The sequence below is a fragment of the Rhynchophorus ferrugineus genome, unplaced genomic scaffold (genome assembly GCF_030347505.1).
Source record: "Rhynchophorus ferrugineus isolate W39M unplaced genomic scaffold, kcgeb_rfMv2 rfM7, whole genome shotgun sequence".
Classification (NCBI taxonomy): domain Eukaryota; kingdom Metazoa; phylum Arthropoda; class Insecta; order Coleoptera; family Curculionidae; genus Rhynchophorus; species Rhynchophorus ferrugineus.
This window is the reverse complement of record NW_027472586.1, coordinates 16,135,334-16,150,637: the sequence shown is the minus strand read 5'-3', so window position 1 is coordinate 16,150,637 and position 15,304 is coordinate 16,135,334. Positions and strand designations below refer to the sequence as shown.

The 15,304-nt window shown below is 30.5% G+C and overlaps 1 protein-coding gene and 1 non-coding gene across 2 annotated transcripts in view; one reads left to right on the top strand and one right to left on the bottom strand.

Moving 5' to 3' along the window:
- The first annotated feature begins 1,088 nt into the window (after nucleotides 1–1,088).
- Epac (Exchange protein directly activated by cAMP) overlaps nucleotides 1,089–15,304 on the top strand; it is a 517,502-nt gene continuing 503,286 nt past the window's right edge. The window contains exon 1 of the mRNA XM_076410278.1: nucleotides 1,089–1,219. Coding sequence (XP_076266393.1) covers nucleotides 1,191–1,219 — 29 coding nt within the window. The 5' untranslated portion in view covers nucleotides 1,089–1,190. The remainder of the gene's footprint in view (nucleotides 1,220–15,304) is intronic.
- On the bottom strand, nucleotides 11,858–11,964 carry LOC143200398 (U6 spliceosomal RNA). Its single transcript, XR_013006722.1, has one exon. It is a non-coding gene; the product is annotated as a U6 spliceosomal RNA (small nuclear RNA).

Sequence of the window (15,304 nt, the reverse complement as noted above, 5' to 3'; positions counted from 1 at the left end):
TGTACTAACCTCAATTGAACAAGTCAAAAAAAAACAATAGTGAGTTTTGCATGAAAACGCTCGGCCGCAGATTATATAGTTCCAAATATACATTGTAACAATTTGTATAAAAGAAATTCTGTCGCATCAAGCGTATTTACCAAACATACTCCCCTCTGGTTACCACTTAAGTTTAATTTTTAGGCATACATTTGCACAGTAATAAGTAAAACCAGATTATTATTATGGAGATTTTTTATATCCAGTATTTCATAATATATTTTTCATTTATCATCTATTTTCCTATGATATCTATTCTACATTTACCCAAATATATTTTATATTAATTTTTTCGATGTAATCGTTTTTAAAGTGTGTACGTTTTCCGATATCTGCCGAACTCTTTCAATGGGATTAAGTTACTTTCAAAGGAAGGAAGAACTTTTTTACTGATAGCATTATGGATTCAATAGACAAATAGCAAAACACTGTTAATAACAATGGAGTATATTTGGTTTAAGTAGATTCACTTTTGTAGCATTAAAGTTTTATTGCTTTTAGTCACATCAACCTCTTGGATTTTCTAGTAACTGAACCTACGGCTTAACGTGGGCTCCTAACCACGGTCCTCGGCATTAAGTCTACCGACTTTAGAAATAATCTCACAAGACATCCGGTCTCATCCAGCCTGGTTACTGGCGTGACTGGTATCATTTTCCTTGTCGGATTTTACACTCTTGCCTAGAACAATCACAAACATAAATTTCACGACCATGTCCCATCTGGATTCGAACCCGCGAATATCGCAACAGTAAGAGGCCCGTCCTGTCGCCCTTACCACTGCGCTACCAAGCCTCTTTTGTAGCCGTATAATTTTATTAAAAATAGTTTAGAAATGACTAAATGTAAATTGTCAAGCGACTTTATTATAATATTTAGGTAATTTACGTAATTTTAATAGGTGTTACGGCCCTTCGGCGTTCTAGCTGGGTGCATCAACGTCCCATCGCCATGGATGTTATCCTGAAGGGTCGTCTTGCGCACACCTTTTATCCTGACGCCGAGTGTCGGAACGTAAAGCCAACAGCCAGTTGTTGCTTTCCTGTTGAGATGTGCGCGTCAGGAATGGTAGCAAGATTCGGCGCGAGTTCGTAAGCTCTTTAACAACACTTTTTTTGTTTTCGCTCGCTCGCAGTGGCTTCGGTCAAGCTATGGAATGGATCACGTCAATAGATAAAAGGTTTGTCGAATATATTCTTGAATATTGTGCGAAATATTTCGATGTTGATGTTTTTTTTTCCGTTGGTTTTTTTATGGTGCTATTATTATATCTTTTAATTGGTTTTTTAATCTCAATTTTGTCACGAGAGGTACTGTTTGTTATTAGTTAACAATGAATTTCTAATAATATTAGATGATTTATAAAATGTATTAATGATGGATCCAATTCACCAAGGACTACAATTTATGCAATTATTGATTTCTTTAGAGACTGAGTTTATAATTATATTTTTGAGCTTAGTTATTTTTTTTTAACAGATGACAGGCGGTATTAAAACGAAAAAAATACGAAATTGATTAATTCATATTTTACATTCATATTCATCAATATTTTACGACTGTTTAAACTAAAACTAGATATTTTTTTAAATTTTTTATGATGCTATTATAACATTTATTAATTGTTTTTTTATTACAATTTTGGAAACGTAGAAGAACTGTTTATTGTCAGCTAACATTGAGTTTACAATAATATTAGACGAATTAATAAGTTTATAAATCATGAATCAAATTCAACTATTTATACAGGTATTGATTTCCTTACATACTGAGTTTATAATTATTCTGTTGAGCTTAGTTATTATTTTTTAAAATATATAAAACAGGCAGCACTAAAATAAATATATATGAAAATAGAAATAAAGTTAAAAAAATATCTAGTTTAAACTAAATCTAGATATTGTAAAAATATATGATGCTATTATAATATTTATTAGTTGTTTTTTTGTATTACAATTTTGGAAACGTAGAAGGACTGTTTACTGCCAGTTAACATTGAGATTACAATAATATTAGACGAATTATAAAGTTTAAAAATGATGGATCAAATTAAACAAGGGCTAAAATTTCTAAAATTATTGATTTCCTTACAGACTGAGTTAATAATTATACTCTTAAGCTCAATTATTATTTTTTAATACATATAACAGGTAGCACTAAAACAAATATATATATATATATATATATATATATATATATATATATATATATATATATATATATATATATATATATATATGAAAATAGAAATAAAGTGATAAAAAATATCTAGTTTAAACTAAAACTAGATATTAAAAAAAATTATGATGCTATTATAATATTTATTAATTGTTTTTTTTATATTACAACTTTGGACACGTAGAAGGACTGTTTATTGCCAGTTAACATTGAGATTACAATAATATTAGACGAATTATAAAGTTAAAAAATCATGGATCAAATTCAACAAGGACTACAATTTCTAAAATTATTGATTTTCTTACAGACTGAGTTAATAATTATACTCTTAAGCTCAATTATTATTTTTTAATACATATAACAGGCAGCACTAAAACAAATATATATATGAAAATAGAAATAGGCACTCATTCAATACGAAATTGATTTATTAGAAATTTTACGACTATTTAGACTAAAACTAGATCTTTTTTGTTGGATTTTTTATGATGTTATTATATTTTTTATTGGTTTTTTTACATTTTAATTTTGTACACGATGAACCGTTTACTACTAGTTAATATTGAGTTTTCAATAATATTAGACGAATTATAAAGTTTAAAAATGATGGATCAAAGTCAACAAGGGCTACAATTTCTAAAATTATTGATTTCCTTACAGACTGAGTTAATAATTATACTCTTAAGCTCAATTATTATTTTTTAATACATATAACAGGCAGCACTAAAACAAATATATATATGAAAATAGAAATAGGCACGCATTCAATACAAAATTGATTTATTATAAATTTTACGACTATTTAGACTAAAACTAGATCTTTCTTGTTGGATTTTTTATGATGTTATCATATTTTTTATTTTTTTTTACATTTCAATTTTGTACACGAGAAACTGTTTACTACTAGTTAATATTGAGTTTTCAACAATGTTAGACGAATTATAGACTTTATTAATGACGGACAAAATTCAACAAGAACTACAACTGTTTTAACTGACTCAAGATATTTTTGTTGTATTTTTAATGCATCTTCGGGTTGTGTATCAGTACAAGTTGTTATTAAGACAATGCGAATGTTTACATTTTTGTTGACAAACCAGTTTATTTTCGATAAGTAAAGTGATATGAAGGCGAGCCAGTTAAAAATTCTGGTTGTTATCAAATGATTGTGTTTTTTTCTCTTGGGCACTAAATATTTAAGTAATATTTACCGAATGTACCGGAGAGTTATTACCGTTTTTTTCTCGGAAAAAATTACATAATTTTTAAGAAAATGGAAAGACCTATTTATTCAATGTATTGGTCATTTGATTCTATATATTTTACCCATATATCAGGAAATTCTCTTTGAGCAAAATCATTCATTTTCACTTCTTCGACATTGGCGAAGAGTTGCTATACAAATGCGTGACCCATTGATGCGGAAAGTTGATAGTCGCACGGGGCAAAGTCTGGGAGTACGGCAGGCGCAATGATATGTCCCATCTGAGTGCTTTCAACGCTTACTTGGCATGTTTTGCTTTGTGAGAATCACTTTATCGTGTCTTCGGTCCTATTCTAGGTGTCTTTCGATCATTGCATGATTCAAATTAATCATTTGTGGTCGGTAGCGATCACTATTAATTCTTTTACTAGGTTTCAACAGTTCGTAATACACCACGTCACTTTGGTCACACCAAACACACAGCATTTTCTTGTGACCAAAACGATTTGGCCTTGGAGTCGATCGACCAGCTTGGCCAGGTGATAATCATGATTTGTTCAATCAAAATTAATAGATTGTTCATCACCCGTAACTGTTTGATGCAGAAATAATTTCCAATCCTACCTTTGAAGTATTTCATATATATTGTCTCTATTTTCCATTTGTCTGTCATTCAATTGATGTGGCACCCATTTTTCATCTTTTGGATTTTTTTCATTGCTTTGCAACTGCTGCAACTTTTTAAAATAAAATATCTACGTAATAATCGTTGTAATAACTATCTACTACATGTATTTTATATTCTACTATATACACAATTCACCTTAATACCTACCTAAAACTACTTATCTATTTGCAATATTATTTTATTCAGTCGCTATTTTGGGTCCGACTGATTTTATTACTATTTACTATCAATTGTTTCAGTCGTGTACTTTTAGTTGCGATTTTCGGGTCTACTTTTCGACGAGTTTCATTCGACTGATTTTTAACATTCTGGATGTCGCCCTAGACGCGACACTGACAAAAATGTACCGAATGTATGCCCAGATAGGAACATATTGGAACGATATTTTTTAAGATTGTTAATGAAATAAGATTAAAATTATGAATGATAAATAGTAAAATACTGTTGACAGTTTTTATGGCAATAATAGGAATTTTTTTTATTTAACATTTTGAGTTGGATCTAATTCTCTCGATTTTTGTTAAAAAATATTTCCGTTCAGTAATAAATAAGGTATTTATTTTATTTAAAAAAGCTCTAGTAGTTATTGTGGCATCATTTTTAATTATGTCAATATATAATATAATATGTCATTTAAAAATAGCAATTAACATGTTAACATACGATAAGGCATTTGTGGGGTATTATTCCATTCCGTAGAAAAATTCCATTCCTTTTTACAGATCCACAGAATATTCAAATATAAAAGTAATTACACATCCTTTAAAACGAAATTATTAATTGTATGTTAATAGTATTCAGTAAAGTTTTTTTCTTTTCTTTTTTAAAGTTAGTAGGTGATGAAATATGTACATCTCCGTCTCGCTTATACTACGCTGGATATGGATAAAATTAACTGCCCCAAGCAATTATCTCCGTCCTTTCCTCTCTCATAATTTATGCAGAAAACGATTCGTACATCTTCGTCTGACATTACGATTAAAAAAAAAACAGTCCAACCGTGCGTTTGACTGAAAATAGTATCACTATTTTCAGTCGCTAGTTTTTTGACTATCGATTGTTTTGCGACTATCGACTCTTTCGACTGTTTTCAATCGATAATCCCATCGGTAGTATTAGGTAATATCATCATATTATTATGCAACATTCTTAGATAAAATAAAAAACCATACACATCACCATTGATATATAATAAAACAATTTTAAAACAAAGAAATTTTAACAGATTTCATTGTTTCATTCAAAAACATTTCAATCATATATATATATATATATATATATATATATATATATATATATATATATATATATATATATATATATATATATATATATATATATATATTACTCAATAATATGTATTTTTACATGATTTTAACTTTTTAATAATAATATTTCGTTTTACGTACTTACATTTTCCTGTTTATACAGCGTTAATATATTGTACAATACGTTATTATGCCGGATTTTAAAATAGGTTTCCTTCCTGCTCTATATAAAATGTATTGTTTTACTGCATCAATTGTTTCGTAATAATTTTCAGATTTAATTTTGGTTTGGTGTTTATATAGTTATGTCGTCCAACATTTGTTAGCATGAAAATTCTATTGTTTTATTGTTTTATTAATTATTTGTTGTATCTTGCTTGTGTTGGTCAATGAGTCGGAATGAGTCAACGTTAATATAATGATTTTTTTTATATATATGAACACAACAACTCAATTATTACATTGTATTTATATTGAATTACTGCATTCAGGTTTAGTATCCTCATCATTGATTGCTTCAACTTTTTAATTGTATTTCCGTTCTTTTCCATAAACGTGTGTGTAGCTTTAGGTTTCCTATCTTTCACTAAATATTTATTATTAATTTGATCTCAGTATTAGTACGTAAATTTGTCAAATTATTAACAAAATTTGCTTCACTCAAAATGCTATAATTCACAAACTAATGATCCGAAAGCTGGGTTCGGGAAATAAAGACGTTTAATGCAATAAGATATGACTATATGCCATTTAATTCTTTGAATCTTGTATGAATTATTTTGATTATTTACTTTTTAGACTTAAGTTTTGGATTACAAAATTGTGTTATTTATATGTTCTCTGTTTTAATATAGGTACATGTATTACGTCATTTATTATTCCATAGTTATGTTTATAACATGAATGTGAAGAAAGATCATTTTTACTTATATTTAATGTTCTGAAGTTTTTACGGTTCTGAAAATAATCTTACCCATTATAGTTTTGTTATAATGTTCAGTGGCAGAGTAATTTACACTCACTAATACTTTCCTGATTATTGAAAGTTACACTATTTTGAGAGTCATTTATTATTCCATACTTATGTTTATAAATTTTTTTATTATTCTTCGGGGGTCCATAATCTGCCCTATTGGCAATAAGTTTTTCTTATGTCTATATTATATATACATGGCATGTAGAAAATCACTTCATTAAGCAATCTTCTGTATAAAATGTTATCTTAATTAATTAGTCTTATTCTAAAGCTTATTCTAAAGTTTATATATATCCAATAATCAGATCAGATGGTGTTAAACGTTTTAGTCTACGCACTTCACTATCACGTCGCATATTTAGCTGATTAGCGAGTATATTGGGATGCACTGACTTTCGAAGTACTTCACACAAACACGTTGAATTACACTCGTTATAGGTTCTAGAGGAATATCGCGTTGTATCACTTTATTTGAAATATAGTACGGAGCATCAACAATGGCAGGCAACACCTTATTTTAAACAACTCAATTATTACATTTGTATTTATATTGAATTACTGCATGCAGGTTTAGTATCCTCATCATTGATTGCTTCAATTTTTTAATTGTATTTCCGTTCTTTTCCATAAGCTTGTATGTAGTTTTTAGTTTCCAATATTTCACTAAATATTTATTATTAATTTGATCTTAGTATTAGTACGTAAATTTGTCAAATTATTTAGAAATTTGTAAATTAAAAAGTAAAAGTAAAATATATGTTAATGAAAAGGACCAATGATTTCCTTATTGTCCTCAAATACTGTGTGTTCCTTACAATATTTTGCAGTTTTATTCAAAATATATATTAATTCTGAAATAGATTACTTAAAGAATGTAATTAACGATATTAGTTTGCAACATTTTTCTGTTCTCTAAATGTTCTTCAGACTATTTTTGAACATTTCGTGAATTGCGTAACAAAAAATTATCACAGTATGTATATTACTTTCTGTATCCAATTCTGATAAATAAGTTGTTGTTCAGGTTAATGAGTAAGTTCAGTTAATGGGTAAGACCGGAGCTGGGTAGGTCCAGTCCAAATAAACTCATAGTTTGTAAAAGGAGATTTTAGAATATGTAAACCAAAAAAAAAAACAAAAACTTTTTACTTTTAGTATTTATATTATATATTTAAAGAGAATTTCAGTTTACCACTAGTAAACCATCTTTTTGAAATTTTTAATTTAAGCGTAAAACGTTCAACAAGTTATCAGTAAACAACTGGCCAAAAAAAGTTGAGTTAATTATCCGGTTTATTCAAAACTTGTTTATCGATTTATTTCGTGATATCAACGCCCTGAATGTACTTAGTTTCGAAGCTTGAAAAACATTTCCGCTCTTTCATTCTGGTGTATTATTTGTTTAATAAATTCACAAAAACTGGAAGGCCGGCAAAATGTCAGACTTGATTATGTTTTTGTTTAATGAAAATTGGATTCTGTGAAAGAATACTCGGATGTGCAGGAAGAACCAAAGTTCTAAGCTAAATATGCAAAAAAACATTTACTATGTATATATGAAAAGGTGTGTTATCTTAATGAAAAATATTTATTTTGTGTCATGAATATCTATTTCTAAGTAGCCCTAAAGGGCTATAGCGACAATTTGACTTTATTTATTTCATTTCAATTTTTTCACATCATTGTCACATATCGACGCAAAAACTCGTGTTTATTACGCTTGATCATCTTCAAACACTGCTCCGAATGATTAATTCGTCGTTGATTTTGATCAAAAGTGAGCTCGCACGGCACCCACTTTGCATAGAGATTTCTCATACCCAAATATTCGTGAATGATATGATGAACACATTCAGTTGATATCTCTAGAGTGTCTACTATTTCATTCAACTTCAATTTATGGTTACTCGAAATTTTTTTCGTTTTGCTGATTTTTTAAATGTTTTCGTCGGTAAGAAACCCTTTTGGGTATCCACCGCGTTCGCCGTCTTCGGTGTTCATTTCACCACGTTTAAACTTACCATATCAATCCATGGTGGTTGTTTTTCCTGGGGCATTATCCGGAAACTCGGCATCAAGCTAAGTTTTTGCTTCAACTATGTGTTTTTCCTTCAAAAAGCAATATATTATCAACACGCGAAATTCTTTTTTATCCATTTTTTTTCATAATAACAAAAGTTGCTTCACTCAAAATGCTATAACTCACAAACTAGTGATCCGAAAGCTGGTTTCGGGAAATAAAGACGTTTAATGTTATCGGATATGACTATATGCCATTTAATTCTTTGAATCTTACATGAATTATTTTGATTATTTACTTTTTAGACCTAAGTTTTGGATTACAAAATTGTGTTATTTATATGTTCTCTGTTTTAATATAGATAGATGTATTACGTCATTTATTATTCCATACTTATGTTTATAACATGAAAGTGAAGAAAGATCATGTTTACTTATATTTGATGTTCTGAAGTTCTTACAGTTCTGAAAATAATCTTACCAATTATAGTTTTGTTATAATGTTCAGTGGAATAGTAATTTACACTCAGTAATACTTTGTTGATTATTGAAAGTTACACTATTTTGAGAGTCATTTATTATTCCATACTTATGTTTATAACATGGAAGTAAAGAAAGATCATGTTTACTTTTATTTGATGTTCTGAAGTTCTTACAGTTCTGAAAATAATCTTACCCATTATAGTTTTGTTATAATGTTCAGTGGCATAGTAATTTACACTCACTAATTCTTTGTTGATTATTGAAATTTACAGTATTATGAGAGAAACATGATGAATCAAATACATTGTTTTTGAAGTGTATTTAATAAGTATTTAGTACATACAGTGTATTTTAATATTTTTCTACTTCAGGACACTTTTTATTTGCTACACGGATATCAGTTGATTAGAACCGGTATATTTTTTAATAAAGCATTTGTTACCATATATCTCTAATATCATTCAGCTCTTTACAAACAGCTTCAATACAATCCAGCTGCATTTTTTTTGCAATTAAAAGCAAAAAGCAATGCTAATAATGAGGATCTGTGAGCGAGTATCAAATTCCCGTTCGTCAATTTGAGCCCCGTTTTCAATTTACGCCCTAACATTCATAAATTTCAAATTCGAACTCGACTGATTTTTTTAATTGATGGACAATTTATCTGAAATTAATTAAATAACGAAATTTAAAAACATGGTGTAGTTGAGTTCCCTTTATTATGTTGACCTATAATCGATATAGATAGGCATGGAATAATTATCTCCCATGTATAAAGTTATAGTCAAATTTTGTTCATCTAAACCATCTGAGGGTGTGCTAAGCGGATTTATTTATTACCGGGGAAATTAAAAAAATTATTAAAATATTTATGTTACAACATTTTTATAAAACTATTATAATAATTCTTTCCCCTATATCAACTCGATTGGATTAAATAGGCAGTGATAGGAAGGAAGTTGTAATACTATATGACCATATTGTTCAGCCAGCAGTTATTTCTAAAAAAAGTAAATTGCAAAAAAAATGCAAAACGCAGTTATATTTACCTAGTAATATTTTGAAATAATTCGGTTTTTAGCATTAATTTATCATTCCTTCATTAAAGCCTTTGTTGATGTTATTGTTGGGATTTTTTCCACCAGTGTTCTATGAAATGGTGCATTGTCAATAATAATAACTCATGGTTCCTCGAGGTTCTTTAACAATTGATTTTCAAATCATAACAAAAACATATTATGGTTCATTTCTCCATGGTACTCATCCTTAAACCTGGAGAAAAACACTAGTTCTCCACCAGGAATAAAGCCATTCTTATTCAAATAATCTTCACGAATAACAATATATATGCAATTAATTGTTAATTTATATATTTTTATTTATTTATTTAAACCCGTCAGCCTCTTGGGCTATTTACGGTGAATTGCAATACATTATATTAACATTAACAGCTTAAAATACTACACAGTAGATTATAAGCAGTAGTATATATACAATAACATTTTTCAATTACACAATAATAAATGTATGTTACAAGTGTTGAAGTAGGTCTATGGCCTTTAGATAGTCAATCAGCAGATTCAGTTGCTCAGGTTGGACCAATTGTTCCAGTGTTGTCGGCATCTCAAGTTGTCTCCTCATATCATCATCATATTTTTAGCAGTCCAGTAGGATGTGTCTAACGCTTAGTTGAATCTAGCACAAATCACTTAAGGGCGGGATATGTCCCTTCAACAACTATTCGTGTGTCAGTTTACAGTGCCCCATTCGCAGTCGTGCAAGGACGCTTGACTTGCATCTACTCATGTTATTATGGTCTATAGATTGATAAAATATCCTCTTGACTTCCCATAATTTATTGTTTTTTTATGAGAAGGTCCAATTCTAATTGGGTCCATTGTCTATTTAGGCCCCTCATATAGACTTTGGCATCTTTTTTGCTAAACAGTTCGTTTAACTTGATCGATTCCTCTTCCCTACTGGCCAGATGGTCGGCTCTTTCATTTCCAGATATTCTTTTATGGGAGGGGACCCAGAGGTATGTTATTCTTAAGCCCCTAAAATGTAACTTTGTCTGTATCTCTCTGATGTATATGACCAGAGGGTGGATTGTCCTTGCCGATCTTAAACTCTCTAGGGAACTCATGGAATCCCATACTACTAGTATGTATTCGCTAATCTGTGATTCTTCCAAGGCAGATAGGGTCATATATATAGCAGGGCCAGCAGCCCCGCGGTGAAAATGCTAGTCAATGATGGAGGCCAAAAGTGTCTCTCGAGTAGACTAGACGGATAAGCATCACCCACAAAGTTTTCACGTTTTGAACCATCCGTGTAGATGATAAAATGATTTGAATAATTTCTTCGATTTCTGTCTAAAGAAGCTTTTTATTGTAGAAGAACTGTTTGTTTCCTTATTCAGAACCTTCATAGAGAGGTCTATGTGTATTCTTGAGAACTGCCATGGTGGTATATTAGTGATTCTATATTTTGCATCTGAGATCACAATCATTAATCGTTTACATATGCTCTGGAAGATTACTGAGGGGCCTAAGGGCCTCTTCCTTATATTGGTCCAGTTTGCCTTAGGTAGGAAAAAGGTATTGAACTGGTCCAACTCTGGACGGAACTTGAATCTGCAAGCTCCCGTATAGTTTAGTAGCAGAAGCTCTCGCCATGACTCGAGCGATGAAATCTCTGCCTCGCACTGCAAACTTTCAACCGGACTAGTGCGGAATGCTCCCCATATGATTCTAATAGCGGCGTTTTGTATGGGATCCAATTTCTTCACGTATGAAGGTGGCGCGGTAATATAACACTGGATTCCATAATACAATTTGCTTCTTATCAGCTATCCTGATATATATTGCTCAACGATGTTCTGTGTGCTCCCCAATTGACGTTGGAAAGGGTCTTCAGTAGACCTAAATCTGCCAAACATTTATTCTTGAGATTTATGGGAGCCAGTTGAGCTTGTGGTCGGACAGCAAACCAAGGAATTTAAAAATGTGGAACGCTTCACGATTTTGCGTGTCATCCTTGCGCAGGGGCCATGCTAATCTTCTCTGTATCGTTCCAATTTTAGCATATGTACCGCCGAAGTGAGTACAATTAATTATTAATAAATATTATGACCAACAAAACCTAATCAAATGCTATTGTAACTTTTACCTTTTTTCATCAATTTTTGTTTTCTACATTTTTTTGTTACTGTCTTGCCAAGGGTGCCCCAGTATATAAAAATATAATATAAATTTCTATATTTATTATAAATTTCTATATTTTCTAGATTTCTATATTTATTGCATATTTGCAAGTTTCATCAACATACACAAATTCAAATAATTTATTTTCCTTGATTTTATTGCATGCCTTTAAAAATTGAATTCTTTTTAAGAAAATGTCTGGAGGTTCCATTAAAACTCTTCGAGGGTTATATTTGCACTATTTAAATCTTATGCCCCGTAAGTGTGTATGAGGGGATGGCTTACTTCACTCAAAAAGCTGCACATCCCTTCCAGACTAACAATTTTCTCTGAAATAATTTTATTATATTATGTTTATATCGATTAAATAGTTTGTGTACTTAGTGCTCTTATGCATTTCTGTATATGATTTCGTATAAAGCCAGTCAAGATGGTCAAGATTCGTCACCTACTTCGTATGTAGGCGAATATTCTTGATTGAATCTAACATATTGCTCTTCATTTTGTAAGTGATGTTAGTCACAGTACCCGTACTAATATTCAGCGCAGCAGGCTAAAAACATTTTCAATAAAATTGCAGCAACTTATAATATTTAAGAACATCAATATTTACATCTCTAACGAAATTTATGGACGAAAGGGGGCTTCCATTATCTCGTTCCTTTTCGAAATAACTTATTAAAGTTGCAGTCAGTTTGTGACCCTGACTATCTATTGTTTTCGGCATTTTCAAACAAATTAATGTGATATATAAAGAAGCTATTTAAAATTGATCAAAATAATCAACGCGCTAAAATAACATTTGCCGGTTTATAACCTGTAGTAATTATAATTAATACTTTGAATAATTTTGCGTACGTTTGACAACCGGACGAATTTGATAGGCTCATTCGTTTACGTGTTTGAACTAATTAGACAGCATTTGGCTCTTTTTAACTAGAATAGAATGAGAAGGAAAATATTGTCTGAATCTAAACCGAATTTACAAATTGTGGCAGGCAATACATTAAACATCTTGATGATGTATCTACAAAAAAATTCGAATAGGCTATAACGCCAAAGCAGCAAACATTACAGAAACATAACTCGAACGTCAGTTTTTCGTGACATTCCATAGATTTGGAAACGTGAAAAATTCTGAAATACGAGCAACGAAATATCGTCAGTTGATAGGTATTACGGTGGAGGGACACCATTATGCAAATTCGGGCAAAGCGTTTTGAAAATGGAAATTTATACAAATTAATGGAATTATTTAAATACTTGTTCGAAACGAGTATACGCTTTTAAAATCCATCGGTGAGAAGGAAATATTTTTTATTATAATAAGGCTGAATATTTTTCAGGAAAATTTACTGTTATTTTGGCAAGGATAATAATTTAAAAGGAATGATCGATAATAAGCGCATAAACGTTCTTATTGTCTGTTGTTTATTTCGGAGTTACGTTTTACTTAGAGTTTTAATTTGTTGAGAGTTTTCATACGGTTTGAATTCATATGTACTACTTATTAGACTTATTTGAACCCTGAATACAAATCAGTTATTAATGTTTTGCAGTTGCTATAATATTTGCATCCGTAAAAAAAGGCGAAGATAATATTTTTTATTATTTAATTATTACATTGTTACTAGTCGTTTTCGACCAACCTACAATTTGTCTTTATTATAACTTAAATCTTGGCATTTAACTAGGAGGACCTATCGGCCCTATCTCAGTCTCTGGGGAAATAATGTTTATACATGCCCGTGCTGTACTTTTTATTATATGCACCTCACTAAACAACACTACACAAGATCAGATGGTTTGATTCTTTTGAGTCTGTGTCCTGTTCTGGTGGTATCCAAAAGTTGGAATACTTCAATATTCTTATGAGAATGGAGTCTTTCCTCATGCTCCCTTCCAATTTTCTTCATTTCTTGACTGACTGAGGGTATCTGAAGGTCTCGATCTATTAATCAGTCCTGTTGTATTTGGGTGCGCCCACAATACTTCTCAGGACTTTGTTCTGAAAATTTTTTATTTTGTTTATCTTACTCCTTGAAGAACATTCCCATAATTAAACTTGGTATGTCCATATGGGTTTCAGTATTTGCTTATATAATAGCAATTTATTATGTACTGATAATTGTGATTTTCGTCCAATTAGCCAATACATTTTTCTATATTTCACTTCCAGTTCTTTTCTTTTCTTCTTTATATGTTCCCTCCAGCGAAGTTTTGCATCACGATTCATTCCGAGATATTTAGAGTTGTTGCTATATGGAATAATTATTTAATATTGTTGGTGTTTGTACGGCCTGAATGTAGGTGAACAGCACATGCACAGGCTATCGTAATTTTTTATTTTCCAAGCTTGTGTCCAATTATTTATATCGTCACGTGTCTGTAGTAATTTTCGTGTGGCTTCTTCACTATTGTCTGTGACAGCTATAATCGCAGTATCATCAGCAAATCTAGCCATCGTAATATTCTCCATTTGTAGTGGAAAGAATATAAACAGTAAAATGTTTTAACCGAGAATTATCTAACAATAAGACGAAACTGATTTAGAACGATATTTGAGAAAAGAAAAAAATACCACGCTACAATAGAAAGGAAAAAAATACAGAGAAAAGTTTTCAATCAGATTTTATTCCCATATAATTTGAGAGTTTTTTGGGTTTTACTTTCTTGTTCGTGAATGGTTCGATTCCCATTTTATTAAAGGTTGAATGGAGAAAATCTCGCTATAGTATGAAAACTTAAGATAATATAAACTGGCAAGGAGCGAAAAGGTGACCATGATATTATTTTATGGAGTTTATAAGTTTTATCTGAAAAAATGCTTTTGAAAGAGTTATTTTTGTATTTTCTTACCGTACGGTTGGATTCAATTTTTAAACATTTCTCTTCAAAATTTATTATTATTGAATTATTCAGTGTACAGAGACGCTAATGCTAGAGCGCACAAAATTTCATTTTCGGCATTCATTATTTTTGTTTTTTTTTTTAGTAATCTGCTGCCAAATGTTTGATATTTGGTTTCAGTGATATAAAAATGGGCATATTGTTGTCAATGATAAAGAAGGGCTTGGAGAAAATCTATTGGGCGAACATCTAGCTGGAAACCTTAAAAAACTTATTAGCAGCTGATCAATTAATTGCTGCCAGATGTTTACATGTGACAAAAAAGATCCAGAAGGCTATGAGCGTTTAGGGTAAACTGATATGGCTCGGTGAATGGAGGTAAAACGAAATGAA